General features: G+C 46.7%; 1 protein-coding gene across 5 annotated transcripts in view; it reads left to right on the top strand.

The window, feature by feature from the left end:
* Ets1 (ETS proto-oncogene 1, transcription factor) overlaps nucleotides 1-26,994 on the top strand; it is a 122,345-nt gene that overhangs the window by 59,333 nt on the left and 36,018 nt on the right. For 2 of the 5 annotated variants that reach the window (XM_005004907.4, XM_003472645.5), the window contains exon 1: nucleotides 548-921. The exons of the other annotated variants lie outside the window; for them this stretch is intronic. In XM_005004907.4, coding sequence (XP_005004964.1) covers nucleotides 840-921 — 82 coding nt within the window. In that variant the 5' untranslated portion in view covers nucleotides 548-839. Of the gene's footprint in view, nucleotides 1-547; nucleotides 922-26,994 lie in introns of those variants that run through there. 5 annotated transcript variants of the gene reach the window in all.

Genomic DNA, 26,994 nt, shown 5'->3' with positions numbered 1-26,994 from the left:
GGTTCTGAAACCTTAAAAGTCCCCTGGAAGCACCATCGGGCTGGAGTCCAATATCCAGAAGCCCTCGGAGGATACCAGCTCAAGGACCCTGCTCGTGCCCCTCCCCACCCCGCCCTTGGTCCGCATGGCTCACGTCCTGGCCTGTGCGTCAGTCTTTGTGAATGAATGATGTACGCACACTGGGCAAACTATGCTGCTGCCGGCAGTGGGGCAGCAGCGGGTGACCAAGTCCTCAGGAATGCGTGGAGAATCAGGAGGACTTTCCCGATTCAGCGGAGGCAGCCCGAGCGCACAGTCCGCGCTCCCAGCCTCCCCAGCCCGCGCTCTCAGCTCGCTGCTGCCTGGCGTCCGCAGTCCTCCTCCCCGCCCTTCCTGTCGCTTCCAGCAGCGGGCGGCGATTGGCTGTAGGCGCTGGGCCCCGCCCTCCCCTCCCCGCCCCGCCCCTTACTCCCCCCTGCGGAGCCAGCCAGGCGGGCGGCAGGCCACGCCCCGAAGGGCGGGGTGAGTGCGCGGGGGCGGGACGAGCGCGACCCGGGAGGCAGCGAGCGAAGCGAGCAGCGCCGGCACTGGGGGAGAGGGCGCGGGCGCGGCGCGGCCAGGCTGCACCCCGAGCGCGCTCACTGCTCCGCAAGTGCCAACTTCCCGGGAGACGGTGCCCGGCGCGCATCTTCCCGGCGCGCGGCGCGCTCAGCGAGAATTTGAGGTTTTGGGGTTTTTTTAGAAAGGAGGGTCAGAGTTTCGCCTCGCTCCATTTTCCTTGCTAGAAATCCCCATTAAAGAAAAAAAACCGAGTCACAGCAAACTTGCTTTCCTCCCGTCTGTCCCCGACTGCCGGCACCATGAAGGCGGCCGTCGATCTCAAACCGACTCTCACCATCATCAAGACGGAAAAAGTCGATATGGAGATTTTCCCCTCCCCGGGTGAGTGGCGACTGCGAGGTCCCCGCCCCGCCCCGCGGGGTCCCCCGCGTCCGTCCCTCTCCGCTCGCCCCTCGGCGGGGGCCGCGCGTCCTGCGGGAGCCGCGATGCTGTGGCGGTGGAGAGCAGGGGCAGGAGGGCAGCTGGGGGCCGGGACGCATGGTGGATGGGGCTGTTACTTATTTTCACGGGTGCGTTTTTGTGAGTTGTGAAGGAAAGCTCATAGAATGAATTTCCAGCGTCCCGTTGCTGCGTGTTTTTTTTTTTTTTTTTTTTTTTTCTTTCCCTCCCTAAAGGAGCAAGAACCCTCTGGCCTTATTTCTTAAGGTTACCCAGGGCTTCCGATCCTCTGGCCTCCGGGTCCCAGCTTCGGAGCTGATGGGACGGCCCTGGGCGAGAGCTAAGAGGGTGCCTAACAGGCTGGCCTTCAAGCACATTTTCAAACGTCTTGCCTTCCCAGCGCCCGTGTCACATGTCCCTGTGCGTCTTGCTCTTTTCTTTAGATTGAGAGGCAGAAGGAGAGTGGAAATTATCCTCTGAACTTTGGTAAAGTCCGCTTCTGTTCGTTGCACTTCACTCACTTCCCCGTGTTTCTGTTCCACCATAAACTTGTCCGGAGACTTTGTGTCTTTGGCTCAGGGTGTCGTCGGACTGACCTGTAAGGCTTTGAAGAAGCCACATATAGAGCAGAAATTGCATTTTGCCTGAGAAATTTTGGTGCTAAGTAGATGGAGTCTGACTCCACGGGATTCCCGACACTGCAGCCCTTTGAGAGGGAACAGGGCTCTGCCAGCTAGCCCTGGGGACTAGCGATTCTGGAGGTGAAAGCAGACAGAGGGAGGAGAAGGTGCCTTTCTGGAAAAAACTCAATTGTACCAGCACACACCTCTTTCTATCTGATTATCAGTCAGTTTAGTTGCTGGCTTTTCTTTGCCTCTGCTATAATTAATTGCTTATTCTAACCCTTTCTTAGCCTGCTCAAACTTTTTAACACAAAGGAAACTGGCGTTTTCAAGAGGTTAAGTCAAGTCTCCTTAGCCCAGGTTGTGGTACACAAAGAAGGCTGGACTTGTTTCTTGTTAGCAGGAGATGAAGGTCAGAAAGGTGCTGTCATCAGCTAGCAACCTAGGGGCATTGCAGGCACTTAGAGCTAGGTGGAGAAATGGCCGTGTTTGGGGGTTCAAGAAAGTATAACTAAATTGTTGTAATTGATTCAAACCATATAGAAATTTAAAAGGATGGTTCATGGCAAAGATACAAAGCCGACTACTATGTCTTTTCCGTTGGAATAACCTGTGTATGTGTTATGTGTGTTTATGGACAAGAGACAGATTTTTGTCATCTGGTAAATATCATGTCGATATGTCAGTTAACATACCTACAATGGATCTTTCATGCTGGGAATATACCAGAGCCCCTGGCAACACATGTTTTAGATCACTGTACACAGCTAAAGCATGTTTCTTTGTAATTTAATATTAAATATTAGAGATTTAAAGTGTATGGTGCTATATTTCAGTTATTCGTAAAAATAAGCCCTGAGCACCTAACTTTATTTAGCTTGCCCATGCGTGAGGTGGGTACAGTAAGGCTTCATGTTGCAGTAGTATCCATTATCATAACTGGTTTTACAGAGGCTTTCTTGTTCAAGAAAGGTTTCCAAGCCACCGATCTGGGTTGGTAAGTGACCGCCAATAAAATTTCAGCTGGCCCAAGAAATCAGACAGTCATCTGCCATTCACTGTAATTAGGTTTGATTTCTAACACTTAATAGGAGAGAAAGGCAGAAGTTTAAGGATGGATAGATAGGATGTATTAAGAAATTTTTGGTCCATTTGTTTCTGGACTTCAGTTGCGTATAATATGTAAATATTATACCCATATCTCAGAGAGGGAAATAGAGACACAGAAAAGGTAAGTAACTTATGTAAAACTATCTGGCGAACAAGTGCCTGAAGTAAAATGAACCGTTTTAACTTCTCAGTGTGCATTGCTGTCATATTGCAACATACCTTTAAAAAGCTCAGTAGAGGAACTCCAAAGCCTGCAGGTGCAAAGACTGACAAGACCTGGCCAGGGCTGCCAGCTTTTGCTAGTGGAAGGACAAGACATCGCATGGGAGTTTGCCTTGCCCATTGGCCCATATAGGACATGTGTTTAAAGTTTAACTGCTTGTAGTGTGGCTTTGCATCCCCAGCTGTGACTTCAGTATTTGTCAGAAAGATTTCTTTGCATTGCTTCATTTCTTATGCGTGGAGACAGCTTGTGTGGGATCTTATTTGGCTTCAGTGATTAAGTCAGATTTTCCTTTCTGCCCCTTTCCAAATTCATGAGCCAAAGAGAAGTTGTAGGGAGGTGGTGTTTAAACGGGAGTCGGAAACCTGGGATATTTGCCTGCTTTTGTGGTTAGGATCTGACCAAGAACCTTTATTCACTTTTGTTCTAGATTGAGACCTCACAGGGTTCTGACAGCATGAAGTACCAAATTAACATGCACTTTGAAATAACGCGGGGACTGAATTTCCCTTATATGTGGAAAGTACGATACAGTGTATTGAGGGTTCTGTTCTCAGATCTTAAATAGACTGAAACCGGCCATTGAGTTATTCCTGGTTCTTTCTTGGTGTGGAGCCGGCTGAAGGGGCTGAGGCCACCAAGGCTGGGTGCCAAAGCAAACACATTCCCAAGCTGCTTAATTTTTCCTCTCCTTCCCCATTCCACTCTGTTTTCATGGCAAGATGAGCCTAATGTTCAGATAATAGCAGAAGTTCTAATTCTGGTTGTTTCCCCATTTATAAGAATTCAAGGGCCCACCCTGCCCCTCTCCCACCCCACTTGAGAGTGTCCGTCCAATGGGGCTTTTTAGTGTCCTACGACCTAAGAAGAAAGTGTCATCTTCTGATTTGAACAGTCTTTGTGTCTTCATCAGTATAGACAAGAAAGATGGGCAGAGCTGCCCAGGCTTTTAGGATCCCTTGCTCACTCTGCTCCTAGATCGCCACTGACCACATCCCATTAGTGACCAAGGATCCCAGCGGTTCAGAGCATGGATTCTGGAGCCAGCCTGTCTGGGTGTGAATCCCCGCTCAGACACTTAATAGCTGTGTGACTTTGAACAAAGAATTTAATCTCTCTGCAGCCTAGCTCCAGCATATGCAAAGTGGATATAATTAGGGCTCTACACATAGGGTTGCTATGAGGGTGAAAACTATGAATATGTACAAAATCTGAACAAAGTGCCTGATCTGTAATACAGTCTAACAGTTACGTAGAAAGCAAGTCAACAAAACATATCTCCTTTTACCTGTGTAGAATTTTCCAAGATCTTTGAAATATTTGATAATGGATACAATACAGTGGTTGTGTTGTATAACTTCCCTAAATCTTTTAAGTGTGAAGGAGGGAATTAACTGGGGACTTTTTCACCTGCTTAGCTGAGGGCTTCTGCTCATAGCTCCAAGAAGCAACACGGCAAGGAGGGAACTTTCAGAGTGTCTCAGGCCCCAATGATCATAGCTAGAGGTCCATAAGCTGATCATTTACTTTGGGTATATAGATTGTCAGTTACTCAGAGAAGTCCATGAAGACTAAGGACCAAGGGCCCATTTGAAGGTTTGATAGAAAAGTAGCGTTTTTCCGTTATGCAGGACTGAGACATGCATTATGTCCAGCTATTATGAAGCATCTCACATTTTATTTATTTATCTGGTTGGCAGAGCTTGCATTCCTGGCATTTTTGGTTGGTTTGTGTTGCTTGTTTTTTGTTTCTTGTTTTTTTTTTTCCCTTAAAGAACCAGGCCACCCTGTAGGAAGGTCTCCTCCTCTAGGAAAAAAAAAGCAGTCCATGGTCATCTTCCCAAAGCTCAGTTTTCTCTGAGCTCCCTCAAAACCTGGATAAAACTGAGAGCTGGTTAGCATAGATTAGGATTTTTCAGGAAAGAGCACCTGTCTATTTCAAAGTCTATGGAAGAAAAATCTCCAATGCCTATGGCAGTGGTATAATTACAGATGCTTCTTGGGCTTGCAGAACGAATAACCCATGGCAGTGGTGGCATCCTGTGAGCTTGGGTTGAAGGTGGATTCTCCTTTTTCAAAACTATTGAGATATTTCTGAAATGTATGGAACTTGTGTTGTATAGCAGGCACATTCCTTAAAATAACACATAACTTATGCCTCGTGTATACTTTGGCATGGGCGTGTATTATGTATTTTCTATACTTTTAGGGTAAAGAAAATGATATTCATAGAGGTGCATACTATGTCTAAGGCCACACTTTGGAAACATACGAACTGATGAGCTGTTGTAAGCATTTGGCACTGCCATAAAAGTGTCTTGTGATTCTTAGGAACTCTACAAATTGAAACAGAATCTTAGGAGAATGCGGTGCTACATGGTGCTTTGGGGGTCCAGGGAGTACAGGGGCTCCCTGCAATCCTTGCAAGTCTCCTCTGAGCTGGATCTCTTGGCCTTGTTGCCCTGGAGTGTTCCAGGTAGCTTAGGGAAGGATCCCCAGGCCTGACCACCCAGATATGCTGTGTCAGGAAGAAGGTTCCTACAATGTCAGATGGCAAAGCCGGGAACGAGGGTTCCTGTGTTTTCAGTGTCTTCCAGGGGGTGACTGTGTTCACTTCCTCACTTCAGTCCTTCCCTGAGCCTGCAGGTACTGTCCGTTTTACCCTGCATGTCACTAATGTGGCTCTGCATTGCTTTGCACACAATCTGCATGACGAGAGATACCAACGGACAAACCAGTGCATTTTCCTAAGGCAGCTGAAGTGGATTCTTCTGTTTGCAAAGAGGCTGTGAGTGGTTACTTTTGCCATCTACATAATAAAATTTTGATATTTCCTGCCGAGATTGAGTTTTTTTATACCTTTTTGTTGTGTGTCAAGGCATTTTCCTGGTGTAAGGAAGGAAGGACAGCCCGGGATTCTGCCTGTAGACCTGCTGGTTATTCACAGTGTGGCTGTCAGACATTGCGCACTGTAGGACATTTTCTAAAATACTTTGCATCGTTAAACCCACGAGGTCATCATCATAGGGAGGAATTTGTGTGTGAACAGCACAGTCCTGATGTTTTTATTCCCAATTCTCTGCCCAGACAGAATCTCTGATAGCACGTGCCTCTGTGTTTGCAGTGTTCTAGGTCTGTCTTTTGCTTATAGCTGTTAAGCAGTCCTAATAGTCCAAGGACTATTTCAGACCTTGTCATTTTTATCTGGCATGTGTCTGTGGCTCCTTTTCTCAGTTGGGCTGAGGATACCTTTAAAAAAAAAAGCTTCAATGAGTGTTTTGCAAATTGTGTCATTAAGTTATTTCACCTTGATTACTTTTCTTTGGGTAGCTGTGCTTATTATCTGCATTGTATTTTTCTTTTTAATTACATAGCTTATAATCTCTACACAGAAATAAATTGGTAGATAGTAGAGGTCATTGTGAGTCTGATTCTCCTGGCAGAGATCCATGCTTACAGATATGCTCAACCGATTGCTGCACAAGTCATAAATATTTATTATTTAGCCAGCTCTGTCCTATTTCCCAGGTTCTTCCATTTGCTACTGATCGAGTGCAGCTTGTCTTTTTCTGTCCTTCTGTTGCTTCTTTCTGCTCGTACATTTTTCAGTTGTCTTTTTCTGCAGCGTTCAGTTGTGTCTCTGAGTTGTAAAATATTGACCTAGAGGTGACTTTTGACTTAAGTGACAGGAATTTTTAGGCTATTGTATTTCAGATAGTTAGAAGGATCCTGTAATTTACCATACAAACTAGAACCCTTTTGAAGTGTAAAGGAGCACTGTTGATAATCACACCAGAATAATAAGACATAAACTTGGACTTGCCCAGCTGATGTGGGTTACCCTACTTAGACACTAAACTTGGACTATTATACTTTTTAGAATATCTCAATTTTGTTGCTAATCTTAGGACAAAGTAAGCAAGCAAGACCAGATTAAGAATTTGAAGCAATTTAAGTTCAGCGTGGTTTTCCCCAACCGTGAGTTATATTTGTCAATTTGTTTTTGACGCATAGTATAATACTTCTCAGCTTCTGAGAAATACTCAAAGCCAACCTCAAACAAGTTTACATCAAGCTTTTGAAACTTCTTGGTAGCTTGGGTAGCTGTGACAGCCGTTAACTTTTGCTTTGCAAGGTTCTGGGGAGGAACTGTAAACCTTTTGCACGCAGAATGTGTGTGCACATGTGAGGGAGAGCGAGTGAACTTTTGGGTGTGGGGGAAGAAATGGCATCATTATGTATGTTGCGGCAGTTAGAATTTTTATTTTGCTTTATTTTAGTGCTTCACTGAGATGAAACATTTTACTGTTGCGATGAACAGGCACAAAAAAGTGTTTCTTTTTTTGTACTGTTTAAATGGATGAAAATAAAAACAGAAGTAAATAGCAAGTCCTTGGCTCTTCAGGAGGAAAAAAAAGGGAATGCAGAATTCGAGTTTAACTTCATTTTTGGCTAAAAAATAGAAAGACAGAGAAGAGGAGGGAAAAGAGTAAGAAAGCATGAAAGAACTAATAAAAGAATAAAAGAACAAAAGGAAGTGTTTAAAAAGGAATGAAAAGCACTTAAGTGGCATTTCGTAGGTTTTTGGAAACATCCCAGGTTGGACCAAGCATGGCCCTGACGAGTTCCTGTTTCAGGTGGCTCCGTGGCCAGCCTTGAACCTGTTGCTTTTGCTCCTTGTGGCCCCTTCTGAATACTTTGAGCCGCTTGTGTGTGTGCTGCTAGTTAGGATAACGGGGTGAACTGTCAGCCCTGTGCTCTAGGAGCTTTCATTGGCAAATTTCACAGGAGGACCTGGTGTTTGGGTGACACTGGACACTGGACTGAGAGCCATACCTTCCTTTGGATTTCCCAGTTGCAACTGCTTCTTTTCTCCATGGAGTCTTGCCGTGGTATTTGACTTCCTGAAGATATGTGTGTGTCTTTTCCAACATTGTTAAGGCTAGTATAGTTTTGTGGGCCTGCTTCATGGGCATTTCTGAAGCATTTAAAGGAGGTGTCTGAACAGGGAGAGCATTATTTTCAATCTAGGAAATAGCATGACAAGAATACTGCAAGTTGGGATGAAAGAAAGGCTTATAGAAGCGCTGTAGCACGGGAAGGAAGAGCAAAGTGTGAGGCCAGCACCGAAGGGACAGCAAGTGGAATTTCAGGATGTTTTGTGCCTTTGAAGGCAGCGAGAGTTTAAGGATAGGGCAGTGTTACTGAATGGGCTTATGAGGGAGATGGTTTTTCTTTTTTGCATTACTTTCCCTCCCACTCATACTGTTAGTTGTTAAAACCTCTTTATCAGTTTATCAGAATAGGCGTTAAACCTCAAAGAACATGACAAAATCAATCAGGTACATATTTTCAAGGTACAAATGGAAAATAACCTAGGGCAGGCAAGGGTGTCTCTTAAACTTCAAAACTGTTTGCAGATACATGTTTTTGCTTTTTAAAATTGTAATTATTAACCCATTTGTTGTATTGATTAATGAATTTAAAATAATGCAGAGCATCAAGACACTGGTAAATTTCTAAATTCCCTTGATAGCAGTTCAGTCATGAGGGAACTTTTGTAAAGGGAACCTTTCTCAGGATGAGGCATTAGAAACTGATGCAAATGTCACTGCTGGGGAAACTGAGGCATATTGTCTCAGGGCAACACTGGGTTAAGAGTCACACCTTCCTCCGCATCCTCCAATGTGTAACTGCTTCCTTTCTCCATGGGGGCTTGTCACAATGGGCTGTGGCAGGTGGCTCAGTGTGGAGTCTGAGCTGGAGGAAGGAGATGGAGGCCGGAGGTCCAGCCTGCACGGCACCCAGCACAGCTGCAGTCTCAGAGCGGGGCCGTGGTCCGATCAAGCAGCGTGTTTCATCTCAGCCACCTCGTCTTGTTGCTCTGCTGTTGAGAAACAGTCTGCTCTTGCAGCAGGAATGCGTGCACTGGGAGCCAACCAGCGCCTCTTCCCGACAAGCCCAGTGAGTCAAGGCCCTCACCACTGTTTGCACAGAGGGAAGGGCCCAGGCTTGCATGCCAGGCTGGTCACAGAGCGGTGTCTGGGCAGCAGCCAGCTGACCCTTCGCAGTCACGGCTGCCCAGCAGAGTCGGGGGTAGAGAAAGTGCCACCTGTCTCGGCTTCCCCAGGGGCCTCAAAAGCTGGAACCTCGTGTAGGGTGTGGGGAGCACAGGCTGCGCTGCTTTTCCAAGCTGCTTCTGTGGTGGTAGCATTGGTGCCTGTGACCAGCTGTTATCTGAAATCTCATTTTATTGATGTTTTTCTGCATTTTGAGCAAGATCTGTCATAGTTGCCTTTTTCTTTTTGGAAAGCAAGAACATAAGTTTGGCATGGCAGTTTTAGGGAGAAACAAGGGAAACAGCTACTGATGATAGAGGATAGTTTTTGGATGCTAGCTTTGTGCCAAGAACCTCATTCTTTTACGGGGTAAACCCTTAATAGGAAGCATTGTTCCCATTTCACAGATGAGCAAAACAAGAGGCTAACCAACCTGCCCACGTCTCAAAACTACTGAACGGAGGAGTATACATTCGAATCCCTCTGTAGTCAACTCTAACATTCTGTCTGCTATCTTCAGCATTCTTAGAATTGTTTGCATGTTGTTGAGTTTGGGGGAGATACTAGGGTCTGATATATGTATCGTTTACTGATGTTATTGCAGGGTTGTGGTCTGCTTGTCTTATGCAGAGAGCCATGTGACTGACTCAGAGAACTCAGAAGTAATCCTTTAAGTTACCAGTACTCCAGCATTAAGGGAAGTGCATGGCAGGGGTGCCAGACTGCTCTCCCAAGATCACCTGGTAGAGTGGCAGAGTTGGAACAGGAAGCTGGAATTTACCACACTTACTTCTAACGTTTCTCCGGTTTGATGAGTATCCAGTACCTTCTCTGTAGTAAGCATAGTGATAATAATGAACACTAATGTGAGATTTGCGTTCTCACAAGGCATGTCTTCTCTCTGCTGGACGGAGGTAGAGCATATCTGAGCATTTTATACAAATTTAAGGAGTTTCTCACAGTTAGTTAGTTACTGAGCTTTGAGTAAGTGGCACTGACCCCTATTACACAATCAGAAAATGTTGACCCCAGCTTCCGGCCAAACTCAATAGGATGGCCAGTTCATCCCTTCTCAGAAAATAAAAAGAAATGTGAATTATCCCTCGGGCTTCTGGACAGATATGTGGTTTCCTTTTAGGAACAGCTGACCTTAGACTTTACAAAATACATTTTTTTTTCTTTAATCAAAAGAGATTTGAGAAGAATTCTGACCCAATCTATTTTTCCCAGTATTGAACAATAGGGTATATTTCTTTTGTTTTCTGTACCTCACTTTTCCCATATAACCAGGGAGGCCCATTTTAATAAGTAGCAGGAACTTTAGGTACCTGGAGGAGAGCTTCAGAAAAAAACCCAAAACAAACATCACTAACCTTTGAATGTCACAGGCCATGTCAGGGAGAGAACTGTGCCTAAGAGGCCTATTAAGATTCTTAGATAAGTGACTTTCTCCTTTATTAGTTCCCATTTGGGACAGAGGGCGTTTGCCGGGGCACTCTCTCTCCCCACCCCGTCTGTCTCCACACACATGCGGAGCTTAGCAATGGTAGAATCCGGTTGTCTTCCTGACACCAGGTGTGCATCTTCACAGTGAAGGGAAACCCACTGTCCAGCCCAGCCTTGCTGTGGTCATGCTGGGGACAGAGCATTCCAAGGCCACTGACCAGCTCTTCCCCTAAGGACCGTTCCTTGGCGTGCTGCTGTTTCTCTGGGAGAGAGTAGAAATCCTCAGTAGCCAGCAGCACCCTTGGGTGCTTCTGGAGTTTTGGCAATGAGGAGAGGGGAGTGTTAGGGGGTGATATACCTGGGTGTGGCAGAAACAGAGCAACATTTTAAGTTTGGCATTTTTTAGTCCGAGCACTTACTTGATGCTTGCCTGGACAGTTTTTGAGCTCATAAAGTAAATCCTAGCATGGCCACAAAGTGTGTCTCTACCTCAGCCAGATTGGGGCTCAGGATACCGCGCCCCCATTCTGATTGGTTTTAGATTGGACCTAAGGGGTCCTTTGTCCTATCTTTGCCTGGTTGAATGTTTTCTGTGCTGGAGACCTTCTGTTCCATGCTGCAAGAATCCAAGTACCTGCATCTGTTTTTACTCCAAGCTACCAGATGATTGTCACGTCTTTTCTACATTATCTCCTAATTCTTCTTGAAGGAGGCTGCTCCTTGTGAGTGAGCTGCCTTTCTTGGGAGAAAGTGGGAGAGTTAATAGGTTCACATTTAGAAAGTACTCTGGAGTCATTGGCGATGCAAGGAGTGTTATTGAATTAGTGGGAGATATGATACAGAGTAGTGATGCAAAACACACATCAGCTCCCCAAGGGTGACTCATGTATGTGTGTACAGGAAATGCATCCTTGATTTCACATAGATCAACAGTTCAAGCTTAAACCTCCCTTGTCTCCTAATGGAAATCAAATGTTTTTCAGAAGTGCTGCTTGCTTGTTCTGTGTCTCTATACATAGCTCCGTGCCAGGTATGAGGAATAGGAAAAGGAGCTAATATTTATGCAGTGCCTACCATGTATCAGGTACTTTGCAGAAGTAATCACAGTTTTGCTAATAGGTTGAATCGTGGAAAAGTTCAGATAATTTTCCCTGTGTTGTAGAGTTTCAGAGTCACAAATTTGTGCTGAGATCTTTGCTAATGATAGAGTCTGATTAATTAGAATGCGTGCCTGTATCCATGCAAAAGGCCTGTGTCCTGTCCTCTCTTGTAGGCTTCTCAGTATTATCAGGGCCAGGAAGAAGAATCCAGTTTATCATAAATATTTACCATAGGGGTGGACAGGAGGAGGCCAGGCAAAAACAAGACTTAGTTCACATGCATTTTCAAATCCAAGACGAGCAAACTGAAGGTGGCTGACAAACTCACTAAACTTGCATCCAGATTGGGTGTTCTGGTCCCCATTTTCCGGATGGGAAATTAAGGACCGAAGTGAGGGCTCCACCCTTGCTTGAGAATTTTCCAGGGAGTGGCCATTCAGAGACACAAGTCTAGGCCTCCAGGCCACTTGATGGGACAGGAATGTTTGTAGAAAAATAAACACACACATGGAATGAATCAACATTTACGTGGTAGACCTGGAGTTAACCTCTGTGTTAGTTGGAGATTTTTTTAAAAATAAAATCCTTCTGAATTTCTGAAGGTTTCTCTTGGGGGATCTTCGTGGCTTTTCTATTCCCTGCACCCATATTCTTGTAATAGATGAGTTAGGGAAGAACTTCAAATTTTCAGCCTACCTTCAGAGTCTCTGAAGAATTTTGGGTGCTGGGTGAACAGAATAGCAAATGAATTGTTAGTGAGATTGGATGCCCACACTCCTGCCCTGGTCCCAGGGCTCTGACCAGCACTGACTGCTCACGGCAGGGTGCAGGCAGTAAATGATGAGCAGAGATGAGCACATCTCTAGTTCCCCTCAACAGCTTTGCTTTGTAAGAAAATAATATTTTTAGTGCTTTTACACCCAGCCAATCCCAGGGAAGTATTATAAATCCCTAAAAGCTGGCGCAAGATACACATTAGAAACCACTTGCACAAGTTAGTCACAATATTTGTGACTTCTCCCAATCCCTTTTCCAACAGAATCTAAATGTAATTCATTCATTTAGTAATTGGTATTGGTTCTTACGCTTATTTGTCATGTGGATTTTTTTCTGTGTGTGTGGCCGTGCCATAATTTCTACCATAATCTTACAATAGGTAAATTCTCCTTTTCACATTTGGTGGATGAGGTCAAAGGGAGATGATATTTAGGATTTTCTATAGTAAATAATCCTTTTGTTACTGAGTGACACAGTCTCACTTTTATGGGGTTGGTTGTAATAATATGCCTTCCTTGCGTAGGGTGGGTAGCCCTGGGTTTGCATTCAAGCTTGCTGCTTACTAATTTGTACTTAGGCAGAGTATTTAACTTCTCTAACCCTTGCTTTTCTGATCCTTACAATGAAGATAATAATAAAGAGCTTTCAGGGCTATTGCTAGGATTAGAGATAATTCCTGTCAAATCCTTTTTCGCCGCCACAGGGTCTCAATAAATGGTATTGTCGTTTCTCAGGCCACCAGGTTCTGTACAAGTGTGCATTGCTGCTGACGCTGTTCTTACTTTAGTGGTTGTTAAAGCTGTGGTTACTGTTAACCTGGTTACAGAAAATTTTCCACTTGACACCCTCCAAGCCAAGTGGGCCACAGCAGTCCCCGTGGCCAGTGAGATGATTTTCCAGTCTGTCTCACGCATGCTCACTGTGCTTACGTTCCACTTGGGTCAGATTCCCAGATCTAAAGTGTTACTTTCCAGTATTTCCTTTTCCACTTCAAGGAGGTAGCTTCTTGGAATAGTTATCGGAATCAAAAGTTAGCTTTATTGCCGCATTGCTTGTCTTGGCCTCAGAATCCTTTCTTTTCTGGCAGGTGACCTAGGAGAACTACAGTCTGGGTTGCAGGTTAGGACTTCTTGTCTCTCAGGTGCCACTTTTGAGCCAGGTAAAGGCTCCTGTGAGGGTCCCAGTTGTTTTCATGGATTTCTGAAGATACAGAGAGAGGGGGAAAAAGCTGCTTTTTCTTTGTTCTAGGGGACTGTCCCTTTCCTGCACTATCCCAGCTCTAGTGATTTCCATAAAGTGCTTTGGACTTCAGAGGCCTGTAGGAAGCGTGAACCTCCAGAGTGTTCAAGTTGCTCCGAGAATCTGGCGTCTAGGAAAGGGGATCCTGTGTCTTTAAACAGCTGTGCACCAGTGTGTGTAACTGTGCTTGCTAATCCAGTGACTAATTCTGTGTATCATAAAGAAGTAGCAATAAGCCTGGCCATCAGGGCAGGGATGTGTGCCAACTGGACTGGTATGTAAGGCTCAGAGAATTGTGTCTTGAATACACACACACACATACACACACCACACACACACACCACACACACACTTCTCTGCATTGATCTTTGCTCCCTGAGCCAGAATGAGCACTTGCACTCTTCTGGTTCCTGTCCCTCCTGCTCCCCCACCACTCCCCTCCCTTTATTTACTCATCTGAGGGTGGGGCCCTGCCCAGTCTGAGTCAGGACCAAGCAGCGAATCAGAGCCAGCATGGGACATTCCGGGGGACAACTCATGATCCCTTAAGGAAAAGAATTTCCCAAAAAGATTCCTTGCCGTCACCCTGTTGTGACTGTGCCTGCCTTCCTCAGTTCCTGGCCTCACCCTGCCCCCCACTTTACCCTTCTTTGCCTCAGGTGTGCCTCGTTCTCACTTTGCTTTCTCTTTGCCTTTCTTCCCTTGCACCCCAAGGATTGGGAAAGGATTCTGTAGCCAGGAGATAAGGGCTGGAGTCTAATGGGCACTCTCCTCCGCAGTCTCCTAAATGTACAAATGCGACCAGGACTATAGCTCAGTGGCATAAGTGCCTGCCTGGCAAGCGTAAAGTCCTCAGTACAATTGCTGAGACCACAAAAAACAAACAAAAGAACAAAATAAAGGAAATAAATAAATGTAAAAATGTACATATTACTTTAAATGAGTGCTGGGGGTAGCCAGGACTTAGTGAGCTTGAGGAATTTTGTTTGTCCCTTGGAGTCTGTGGCCTTTCCTCTGATTCCTCCAGCTAAACGGTTCCAGAAGATGCGGACACCAGGTGTCTGCTCTGGACATGGACCTCGCCCAGCCACTCCCACGGCAGCTCGGCGCACATGTCCTGGCTGCAGCCTTGAGGAGTTCCATGTGTCTGAGTGGGAGGGGAGACCTCAGCCTCTCCTCCTCTCTGATTGCCCCCTTTGTAGAGCCACCCATGCCTCATTGGCATCAACCTTGTCGCCCTGTGACTTTGCCCCAAGCAAATCACTGGGCTCCTTCCTGCCGGCCTCCTCTGTCCCTCTGGGAGCCCACCCTGCTTTCTGTCACCCTTGCACATCTTGTGTGCTAGCAATCACCACAGTGAACTTCCCTGGTTGCAAGCACGTAGCTGTGCTTTGTGTTCGTGGGTGACGTATGTTTTTCCCACTGGAAGTGACCTTCCAAGTGAAGAATCCATGGCCCTTGGTCTCAAGGTATTCCTATTCCTCAGGAGCTCAGTAGCTCTTCTCTCTCTTGAAATTCATTTTTTAAAAATTAAGATAACAAAATTCACTATTTAAATTCTTTGCAGTTCAATTCAGCCAGGGAGCAAGAGCTGGGCTCCAGTGGATGCGTCTTCTCCCTGAGAGTCTTATAAATATAAAAATGCAAATATGACTTCAGATGAGTACTGGGCTGGCTAGCCTCTTTTGGAATTAGTTTTGGTTAAGGGGCTCGAGATATTGGGCCGATATCTAATTGCAGACTCTTCCCTACCCCTAAGGAAGCTGCCTGCCCCTTAGCAGAGAGCCTAGAGCCCACAGGAGGCTACCTGCCTCTCCCTGCCCTCCAGGACCTTGCCACCCTCTTCCCGCAGGGCGTAGGCTGGGCTCTGCCCATGGAGTGAGCCTGCGTTAAGTCTGGGCGGGGGTAATGAGCGCTTTCACCAGCTGCTTGCAGACAGTTCAGTCCCGGCAGCTTGGGCTGTGGTGGCTGCAATTTCCTAATGGCTTCCTGATGAGGCAGAGCCATTTATCAGTGGCGGATGAGGGCTGTGCATCCCAGCCTCCCCTTCCCCACCTGAGCCAGGCAGATGGAGAGTGGCTTGGCTGTCTCCCTCTTTGCATTGATCACTTCTTTGCTCTCCGCCTATTGGTCTGTCTTGCCCATTGATCTGGAGCCTGGGTCTGCCTGGCGACCAGACAGCCTCCAGGGCTGCTCCTGGGAGAGGCCGCCCAAGCTGTCTGCGCTGGGCTGGTGTGGGCGAGGCTGCGGGCAGCAGTGGGATTATCCAAGTGCTCCAGTCCCGGGTCAGAGCCATTAGGAGAGATCCACTGTGAAAGGCGAGAAGGAAGCTGGGTTAAAGAGGGCAGTGCCGGGCACAGCTTGCCTGGAGGCCTTGGATCCTGCACCTGAAAGCATCTGCATTTAGAAGTGGAGTTGCTTGCTGGTTTGCTTCTGGCTGTCAGAGCTTTTTGGGTTACACTTTGCTTAATTAGAGGCTGACTTTATGTCCTGGCTTTGTCACTGGGGTTTGTTGTGTCTCCTCAACCCTGTCCCTGTGTCTGGCCTACCCTGGAGGGACCATCAGTGGTACAGGAATGGCAGTGTTTCAGAACCTCCAGATAACACCATGACTTTTTGTTCTCCTTTCAGTGGGTTTTAGAGAAAGGTCCACAGACCTCTGCTCTTTGCTGCTTGTCCTCACATTTTTTTGGATTGACAAGAATAGCAGGCTTCAGTTTCAGAGCTGGCACACACCATGCAGTTATGCGGTTGAAACTGAGTGTAAAGACTGCTTGCCGTGTGATCCCTGGTATATGACAGGGAGCTGTCTGAAGGAAACTCTTCCACAGCAGAGTCTGACAATTGTTATCCAAAATTGATCACCTGCAGTGGGAGCAGATAGCATTGTGGGCCCATAAGCTTCTCTCATGTTTGTTGGATCTTTGGATGGGTTGGTCTTGTGGTTCAGTGTTTGTCCCGAGCAATAAACCAGAGCTTGTTAGTAGTAAAGGCACAGAGGAAACCCTGTCCCTCCCTGTCCACAGTGGTAACTAAACAGCAATGGTGGTGAGGCAAAAAAAAAAAAGTCAAACAGGGAGTCAAGGGACCTAGAATTAGTAACCATGTGACTCAAGGCAAGCTGGTGTCACCTCTCTGAGCTTCATTTCCCTGCCAGTAAAAGAGAAAAGTTTGAAGGAGGTGCCATCTAGGGTTCCTTCTTTATTCTGTGTGCCAGGAATAGGATAGCAGGCCTGCCCAGTGACCAGTGCTTAGCTCCTCCTTCTCCCTACAGGCAGTGTCCTTTTCATTCATCTTACGGTTATGTCTGGCTGCCAGCAGAGAGGACTTCCTTCCAAAGGGTTGTTAAAATTTTATAGCAAATTCTGTAAATTCTTCTTTTCTGCATTTTGGCTGCAGATAGGGTTTTAGGCAGTACACAGGCAGAGAGAGGGCAGGAGAGGGAGCAGAGAGGGTTGGTTAACTCTTACTCTAAGTGGTAGCAAAGGCCAACACTGAAGAGATGGGGTCCCAAACTGCAGATCAGGTAGGTCAGCACACACCGTGGAGTACCTCTGCGTGATAGGGTTAGTGGTGAACCTAGCGCTGTAGGGACAGTGACTGTGGTCCTTTCAGAGCTTCTCTTTCTGAGTCCTAAGTACCCCCTAACAGCTCAGGAAATGTCAGCTGCAACTCTGAAATGACTGTCTAAATGTCTAAAGCAACAGGATTCCTGGCACATGAGGGACATACATTTGGGTTAACAGCACTGAACTGGGTCTGTATACCATGAGTTGTTGAACATGCAAAGCCTGAGATGGAACCTGCAGCTGTTCTGGATTGGGCAGTGCCTCTGGGTTTTGGTGCTCCGTGGTGGAGTGCAGGCGTTTCGTTTTTGAAGACTGGGATAGGTCAGGGGCGGACTGTCTCATGTGCTTGCCAAAACATGCTCTGCTTGGGAACTTCCGCATCGCCTCTGATGTCAGCCTTGCTGCAGGGTAGGAATGTGTGTCTTTCTGCCTTCTCCTTACTCTTAGCATGTGGCTCCCATGTGGCTCTCTTGAATTACGTCTCATCCCCATGAGTCAGCAGGGTTTGTGGAAAGACGGGAATGTGTAGCCTATAGGGAGTAGGGGTGGAGAGGGGTGGAGGAAGAAGTGTTTGAATGAAACGATGGACCAGTCACAAGGGCCATGTACTCACTCAGATCTTTGCTGGCTGGTGTGGTCAGACGGCCCATTTTTCTGTTTGCATCTCTGCCATCTGCACAGAATGAAATATGGCCTAGAGTGTTTGCTCGCTGGGGTCTTGTACATATCACCTCAGTTATACTGTTTGAGCAACTTTATTGGGGCACCCTCCAGGTGGCCTCAATCCCAAGCATCTTGAGTTATGCATGCACTTAAAGGCCGGGTAATCTAGTGTATCCCTTTTAACTATTGGTTGGTTGGCCCACTGGCCACAGCAATATCTAGTCTCCTTTAACCTTTTTAAATGGTAAAATATTTTTGTAATTGCCCTAAGTTTTTTTCCAACTTGGTGACAATACCTGAGATATTCTCTGGGTAGTATCCTGAGCTACTTAAATGAAAAGGAGGACATGATTTTATGTAGCTTCCTTCCTACTTAAGTGTTGATTTTTCAGGAACAGGGAAGGAAGTCAGTGACAGGAACCTCCGAGGCATGCGTAGAAAGCTGAAGTCACTGATTCTGCAGGAGGTCTCGGCCTGAACCCCTGAATCTCTTGCCTTTGGGAGTGTCTAGCTTTGCCTGTAGACTTCTTACAGCTGAGTGGCTGTGCTGGGCCCAGGAGAGCATTGCTGATTTTTGGTAGCCTGCTCATGCTGAAATGGGATGACTCTCAGGATAAAGGGGATACCAGAGCCTGCCTGCAAGGGCCTGGGCTGTGCCTTGCCCCATTCCTCCTTCTGCCAAGCCTCTCAGTTTGGTATCTGTCACAGGCCGGTCTGTCTACTGATAGACCTTTTTAGCATGATTAAAAATATAAGTGATATGGTTGGGAAGAACTAAAGTTGATGATCACTCCAAAATCATGTTAGAGCAAAAGATGAAATTCCAGAAACTTGAGAAAGTGTCAAAAGGAGCAGAAAAAATGGGAAGGATGAGGTGTTGCTGGATGTGATTTCAGCTTTTGGTTTCTTTATTCATCCCCAAAGAACTGAGGAAGGCACTTTCCCATTTGGAGTAGTTCCCTAAGCAGCGGTGATTATCAGACTTGGTAACACTGTTGCCCTCCATGGACTGGGTTCTTTGTCTGTGGCCTGCTCACTTGCCTATGACCTGCAGGAGACACCTTAATAGCCTAAACTGGGAAGATAGCAGTGACTTTTCTAATCCCTTTATCTCAGCTGTGGCTCCCCATTTCTCTGCTGTGGCTGTTGCAGAAATAGGCAAGCAAACTTCTTGGCTGGGCTGAGGAGATCCTTTAGGCTAAGAGGGAGCTACACCAGCATGAAAGGAGCCATTCCTAAGCAGGCAGCATTCGTGGTGACCTCATCTTCCTCCCAGCCCGGGTCCAGTTGGAGCTGTGCATACGGGGCAGACTTCCAGTTCCTCCTGTCTGGGACCCACAGTGGCAGATATAAATAGACCAAGACTCTGTCTGTAGCATTGTTCTCTAACTGCCCATTGTTTCTGGAAGCAAAGCATTTCTGTGCCGTGGCTGCTGCTGCTGCCGCCGCCGCGGGTAGTGCTGCTGCATGGTCTTTCTCCTCTTGCTCCTCCCTCTCCTTCTTTCCCTTTCTTTCTCTGTCTTATTGTGCCAAAGTCAGAATGTCACTCAGCCATTTCTTCCTGTGGCCTTTGCACTTGTCGGATCTCAAGGAGAAACTGAGGCTCCACAAAGTAGAGCATCTGAATAGGACCTCATATTTTGATCCCAGTAATGTTTTTGAGTTTTTCTAGGATATATTCGTGGTCAGGACAAAGATGTATGGATCTGATGATAGTAGAGTCGGGATTTGTAAGTGGTTGAACAAACACCCTACTAAGGGTCTTGATGATTGCATATATATTGGAATAATGTTTTACGGAGCTCAGTTCTTGGTCACTGTCTTTTCAACATTTTTATCAGGGTCTTAGAATAAAGATGCAGAAAGCATACTCAGTAAGTTTCAGGTGGTTTAAAAGAGAGATGGATAGCAAATAGGATGAGGATGGATTCCTGATATAAAAAAGATCTCTTGTGGATACATGGGTCACAACTGAGGTGATGTTTAATAAGGAGAAGTGTACAGACCAAACTTTGCATTAATAAAATTCAATCAAAGGTACAGAACTGACTCAAAATCTACCTGTCTGGAGAAAGGCTCTGAGTTTTGCAGTGTGACAGTTAGTGTTGTGCTGTGTCATCACCAGCCCAAGTTTATCGAGTGGGATGACCATCCTGGTGACCGCATTTTACTCTGGAGAAGTGTGCTAGCACCTTGGACTTTTATGATCCTACAGAGGTAGGATCACAGGCATGTAGGGATTCTTCTCTGTAGATGGTGGGATGGGGGCACAGGTGTGAACAATATAACACCATAAATTGTTGATGGAGCCAGACTAAAGGAATGAAAAGCAGAGGACTAAACCATTTGGAAAAATGTGAGATGAAGACTGATTAACTTTGTGCTGCAAGCTTTAGCCAACAGAGTTGATGGGTAAGACAACTGAGCAGGTACGGTAGAATTTAATTTAATGGGTATGATGTTTTTTTGTCTGTTTGTTTTTGAGCACTGAAGATTGAGCCCAGGGCTTGCTTTTGAGCTCTCTCCACATCGCCTTTTTATTTTTTATTTTGAGTCAGAGTCTTCCTAAATTTGCTATAAGTTATCCAGGCTGGACTTGAACTTGCAGTCTTCCTGGGATTACAGGTGTGCTCCAGCATCCCCGCCATATGCTCACTGTAGAAGAGTTGTGATTTAAGAGTGAAACTCAGTGGCTCACTGGGAACAAGTGACTGGAGGTCAGGTGGGAGAAGCAGCGTGGGGTATTTTCTTGAGCTCTGCTCTCCACTGACTGTAACCCAGGCCTGTGTCAAAAGGAAGGCCCGGGCAGGGCTGTGCTTGGTTCAGGGCCGTGGTTGGCACACGGAGAAACTTTATCTCTTCTCCAGGGAAAAGTGGGCATAGATATTTTATTTTTTGTCTCGTTTCCCTGAGTTGAAAACCCGACAGTCACCCAGCATGAATGTGTATGAGTATGCATTTTCCTTTCTGTCCAGTTTATTTATTAAAAGAAAAACACATCTGCATAAAAAAGCCTTAGAACTCAGGAAGAATGTCCACTTTGTTTTTCTTTCTGCAGCACCAAGACATGTGGGGTTTGAGCTTCCTCTGAGGGGTTTTTGAAGACTGGCTTTCATCTCAAACAAGGCTTTTTCCCATTGGAAAGATGGACCTTTTTTGGTTTAAAAATGTATTTATGTAACGTATAAATAAATAAGAAAATGGGGAGGGAGTTTCCTTTTAATATGGATAAAAAACTGTTGCTTTCTGAACCTTGTTAACTGGGAGTAGGTTGCTGCTTCTTGGCCTGTTCCCACTCTGCCTTCTGTCTGTTCCTCTTGGACAGTTTTTCTCTTCCCTGCTTTCTCCTCTTCCTTTTCTCTCCTTCTGGGCCAGTTCTTCCTCCCCTCTCCTCTCCTCCCCTCTCCTCCCCTCTCATCCCTTCCCCTCCTCTCCCCTCCCTTCCCCTCTCCCCTTCCCTCCCCTCCCCTCCTCTCCTCCCCTCCTCTTCCCTTTTCCTCCTCTCCTCTCCCCTCCTATCCCCTCCTCCTCCCCTCCCCTCCTCTCCTCTTCTCCCATCCTCCTCCCCTCCTCTCCCTTTCTCTCTCCTCCCCTCCCTCTCCCCTCCCCTCCCCTCTCCTCTCCTCCCCTCTCCTGTCTTCCCCTCCTCTCCCCTTACCTCTCATGTCCCCTCCCCTCCTCCCCTCCCCTCCTCCCCTCCTCTCCCTTCCTCTCTCCTCCCCTCCCTCTCCCCTCCCCTCCCCTCTCCTCTCCTCCCCTCTCCTGTCTTCCCCTCCTCTCCCCTTACCTCTCATGTCCCCTCCCCTCCTCCCCTCCCCTCCTCCCCTCCTCTCCCTTCCTCTCTCCTCCCCTCCTTCTCCCCTCCCCTCCCTTCCCCTCCCCTCTCCTCTCCTCCCCTCTCCTGTCTTCCCCTCCTCTCCTCCCCTCCCTCTCCCCTCCCCTCCCCTCCCCTCCCCTCCCTCTCCTCCCCTCCCTTCTCCTCCCTTCCTACCCCCCTCTCCCTTCCTCTCTCCTCCCCTCCCTCTCCTCTTCCCTCCCTTCCCCTCCCCTCTCCTCTCCTCCCCTCTCCTGTCTTCCCCTCCTCCCTTTACCCCTCCCCTCCCTTCCCCTCCCCCTCCCCTCCTCTCCCTTCCTCTCTCCTCCCCTCCCTCTCTCCTCCCCTCCCCTCCCTTCTCCTCCCCTCCTCTCCTCTCCTTCAGCTTCTGCTTTCTCTGGGACTGCTTCCCCTGTGGCCATGGCCCCATCTGCCCCTGTTCCCCGCTCTTTTGTCAATCCTTGTTCCCCTCCTTCCTGGCTAGCTGCGTGCTCCCTGGAAGAGGCCTGTCTCTGTGTTTGTTTCCTGCGTGGGAGGGAGAGGCAGGCCTTGGGAAAACAGTTCAAAAGTGCAGAAAAACTTTACCTCTTCCAGCCTAAATAAACGGGCTCCACTCCATTTGTTTGCCCAGATTTTTCTGTCGTGCATGGAGAAAACTCCTCATCCTCCACCTCATTGAGCGGGGCCTTCCTGGTGGTTCTCAAGACCCCTTTCCTCTGAGCATGTTTTGCCCCTCGACCTCATACCAAGTAGGCCCTGGGCAGAGGGCTGGAGAAGGCCAGGGCTGGACGGGCTGTGCTGCAGCTGCTGTCTGCAGGGCTCGGTGATCTCTCTTCACTCCAGAGAAAAGGAAAAGTAGTGATCTCCTGTCCCATCATCTGCCTCCTTTTGCCCTGCAGACAGCCACCCCCAGAAAACACCTGGTTTGTGTGTCTGAAGATCTGGATTTGAGTCCTAGTTTTGTCCCTACAGCTTGACCATCCTGTGTAATTCACTTGTGAAACCTTTGTGAGCCTCAGCTTCCTCACCTGTAGGATGGAGATCACACTGACCTGTTGGAGAGGACGCTTTCTAAATTGTACAAGTCTGTTCAGATAGCGGCAAAGACCATTATAGGTAGGAATAAGTGAAATTGAAATAAACTGGTTATTCCAGTCAGCCAGCATCTATAGGATCTTAGAGGGTGACACCTCAAAAGTGATAGACGTAGGAGAAGCTGGGATAGTAAAGAATAAGGTGTCAAATGTCAGATATTTTCCATCTTCTTCCTGAGTGGGGTTATTTGAGTCACATCAGTACCGAAAGCCTTAAGATCTTGTCGTGAGTATTTTAGTTGAAGGCAGGGCAGGGCTTTTCTTCCTTCAGAAATGTAAGGGCGGGAAGAGGAACTCACGGTGGAGTGCTTGCCTGGCCCTGCAGGCCCTGGGTTCTGTCCCCAGTACCAAAGACAGAGCAGTAGCGGAGGCTGCAGGGACCATCTGCAGAGCTGTGGAATGAAAGGGCCCAACTCCTGCATTTCACCTTAGCAATATGGACATGGTGGAGCTGTGTTTTGATGGCGAAGAAGCCCCACTTCCGGGTCATTTAGGACCTAACTATATAAAAATGCTGTGTGGCGAATGGCCAGTGTTGTCTTCTGCATAGGAAATACTTTGAAACACGGGAAGCACTATGTAAATGCTTAGATTGATCATTTAAGATTTTTATTCTTAACCTACTATTGAGATGATCCCTATGTGCAGGCGTCTCTATGGTTAAACATTCTTTAAAAAATGGGGATTTTTTGTACTGAGCTTAGAACCGATGTTCTCATGAATGCTAGGCAAGTGTTCTACTGCAGAGCTATCCTCTCAGCCCACAACATTCTTTTAAATTATAGAAGTGACATTAATTGGAAGGCTTGGGAACAACCAGGGGACAGTGCAACTTGAGTTTTGGAAACATGTAGAGAATGTTTTACTTCTCTATTGGGCCGCATTGATTCTAAGATGGTACTCACTGGACATTTTTAAAACTGAAAGTCCCCTGGGCTCACCTAGCTGTGACATGTTGTCATGGCGAACATAAATGGTACAAGGGTTTCCCCTTTCACAGAGACTGGAGGATGCAGAATGGGTAAGAAATTAGTCTGATCTGTTTAAAAAAATAGCCAGTTTCCATTTTTATCTCAGAATCTGATTTTTATTCATTTTTCTCATTTGTTTAATTGTGCCTGGGGAAATTGCCAGATTCCTGCTATACACTGTGTCTCTAAGCATTAGGAAATTAAAATCTTAATACTTCCCAGTCATATTTTATACAATGCGAAACTTCACTAAAGCCAGCAACAGTATATTGAGTATCTCTTGTGTTCCCTGAGGCTTAGGAAGTGTCACATGATCCTCATTGCAAGTCAGGTAAAGCGTCTTATAGGTCAAAAGCAGACTTCGTCTCTGCGTCTCTGAGGCCTGTTTAATGTGCCTTCAAGTTGCCAGGGTTGGTAGTGAAAACATTTAGAAGTCTTTCCAGCAGGGCACCTTCATTCAAATATTTCCTTTCCATTTGCCCCATCTTTCAGATGGGGGATCTGAACTATTCTCAGGAGCAGAGCAAGAAAAGTTAACTGCGGGACACAGGAGGTGGTTTTGCTCTCTGGCTCAGGTCCTGGAGCGGAAGAGAGTCTCTGGGTTTCCCTGAACACCTGGAACTGATTTGGGCTGGGCTCCGCTTCCAGTACATTTGTTGAGGTGGAGGATGGTGGAGGGGCTAGGAAAGAAATAAATCCAGTGATTAAAAATAGCTTTTGCATGTCAGGTGCCTGAGCGAATTTGGGAACATGCCTGCAATCCCTTTTGTCTGGCAGGTCTGAACTCTGGTGCTGCCGAATTACAACTGCTTTTTCATTTGTTTTTCCTGCTTCCCTACCATGTAATGGTCAAGGGCTCATTGGAACCATGTGTGAGCCTGGTGAGTCACAGGTCCTCAGGACTCCAGCGGTAATAATGTGTTAAAACTCCTTCTGGGGGAGGGGTGGGGGAGGGGTGCACACAGGGAAGGAGAGCAAAGCCTGAGGTCACTTCCTACAGATGTTCACCGGGCCTGGTCCTTCTGCAGGCTTCCTCCTCAGGCCCCACCGATGCAGGCCCTGCCGGCCTAGCCTCTCTCTTGGTGCAGCTGGGAGCCTGCTTTGTTCCACGGCAGCTCCCTTCTGCGGAGGGGCGTCTAACTGGGAGTTGGTGAATTGTACACAGACAGCATGCATGCCCTGGTGGTTGTATGCATTGGCAGCACTGGCCAGATGCTGTAACTTGAGACTGGCTTGCATTTTTAGGCAGTCAGGTCACTGGGGGTGAATTAGGGGTTTTCTGTGCGGCTTCTTTGGTTTTTATTGGTCGATGCCAATTTTTTGAGAGGCATCAGTGTTAGAGATGAGCAAACACCTGGTTGTGTGTCTCCCTGACAGGCGTCCCTTCCAGGTCTGTGGTGCCTCACTGTTTGGGATGATGATGGACTGCTAGGTTGGAATGGGTGGGCCTGCCTCCCCCACCAAGCCAGGGCACCAAGCTTTTTATTGCTTAGCCTTGGTTAAGCCAGGGTCTGGTTGTCCCCAGTGTTTATCACACCATTAGGATTATGAACACTGAGGCAGAGACTAAAGATGACCCTTATCTCCCCCTTTGCATTAACCCCTCAACCAGAAGCAGGTGACAGTCCATCTGTCAGGTGTCCAGTGCCTCTTACAGCAATCAGGAGTGTGTGGAAGACAAGTCTCTCTGATAACTTTGACTCTGCTTTCAACTCACCCTTCCATGACAGGCAGGACAATAGCGAATGGGTCTTACGGTCTCTTTCACAATTGTCTGGGATTATTAACTTTACTGAGCAACTAGCAACTTCCCAGGGACAATCAGCTTTGGAGTCAGAGCGTTTAGTCTCCGTGGCCAAGCCATTTTCCTATTCCTGTTGGTTTAAAGGGATAAGACACCTTGTCTCCTGCAGTGGATGTTCTTGTAGGCCACTTGGCCATGCCCTGGCTTTGGAAATGCTGTTTGGGTGCTTGCCACGATCTCTATGCTATGTGCGCATGCTCCTAATGACAGTGGAAGATTGGGAGGACCAACTGTGAGGAAGGATGCTGCTGCAGTCTTTATGTAGGACTTGGGGGTCAAGGGGACTGGCTTATCGTTCTCATCTGACATCATCCCTTTTTTGGTCCATTGTTACCTTTTTCCAGAGCATGATGGTGTTGCTTCAAAAGAAGTTCGGGGTTTCAAGTGTGCCCATAAGTGAAATTCTATGTAATCAGCAGGGAAGGCATTCAAAGCCTTGTGTTCTTGTCCTTGAGTATACCTGCCTCTCTTAGCTTTCATACTAAGTCCTCCACCATCTCAAAAATGTCTTTCTGATGCCAAGATATTAGTGAGTGTAAATTAAGTCCTTGAGTAAGATAAGCTTTATAATTTTTCAGTGTTGTTTCTGTGTGTGTGTGTGTGTGTGTGTGTGTGCCCACGCTTGCCTGTGTGAGATGAAATAAACACTAGTAACACTGGAAGTTTTTAAAATAGGATCATTAGGCCGGGTGTGGTGGCTCATGCCTGTAATCCCAGCACTCAGGAGGCTGAGGTGGGAGGATTGTTGCGAGTTCGAGACCAGCCTTGGCTACAAAGTGAGCTCAAGGCCAGCCTGAACTGCAAAAAAGACAAAATAAATAAATAAATAAATAAAATAAAATAGGATCATCACAGCATCCTTTCTACTTTTGTATATGTCTGAAAATTGCCAAGTGAAAACTAAAATCTCTGTTAGAAGTGAGCTGACCGACTTACAATTGTGAGTAGAGTGATACCAATATTCAGATCAGAACCCCCAGATTTCGACCGACAAGCCAAGTCGATCTAGTGTATACTTCTTTTCTTTTCTTTTTTGTCTTTAAAATCATGTCTTTTTGTTTGGGCAGTTTTTTCCTCCTCATCTGAATTGGAAAGTTTCTTTTTTTCTCAACAAAACATTTCAATAAGCCTTTGTGTGACTGATAAACCTTATATTATGTACACAGTGGCCCGTTAGGGCAATTCAGGGCTCACACAAACAGGGAAGGATGCTGGGTTGTCATTGAACCTGTTTGCTTCATATTAAAGAAAGTCTCACTGCCCTTAGTTTCAGGAGAATACAGATGATTCTGTGAGGTTTTTATGCTAGCTCTGTGAAACTCAGAGTTTCTTGGAATGGTTTTGTTTAACATTTCTTTCCTTAAATTCATCTAATTATTAAATTGAAAAATAAAGACTTTCAGCTCTGAAAATTTTAGTTTTCTTAGGTCCCTGACTGAATCGGATTTGCAGTGGAATAGAGCAGAAAAGCCCTGGATTTTAGGAAACTGGAAGACCTGTTCTGGCCCTGTGACTTTAGGCCAA

This window comes from Cavia porcellus, unplaced genomic scaffold, assembly GCF_034190915.1.
Source record: "Cavia porcellus strain 051 isolate PalLab524CR breed Dunkin Hartley unplaced genomic scaffold, mCavPor4.1 scaffold_9, whole genome shotgun sequence".
NCBI classification, from domain to species: Eukaryota; Metazoa; Chordata; class Mammalia; order Rodentia; family Caviidae; genus Cavia; species Cavia porcellus.
Note: the sequence above shows the minus strand (reverse complement) of the source record. Positions and strands in the feature narration are given on the sequence as shown.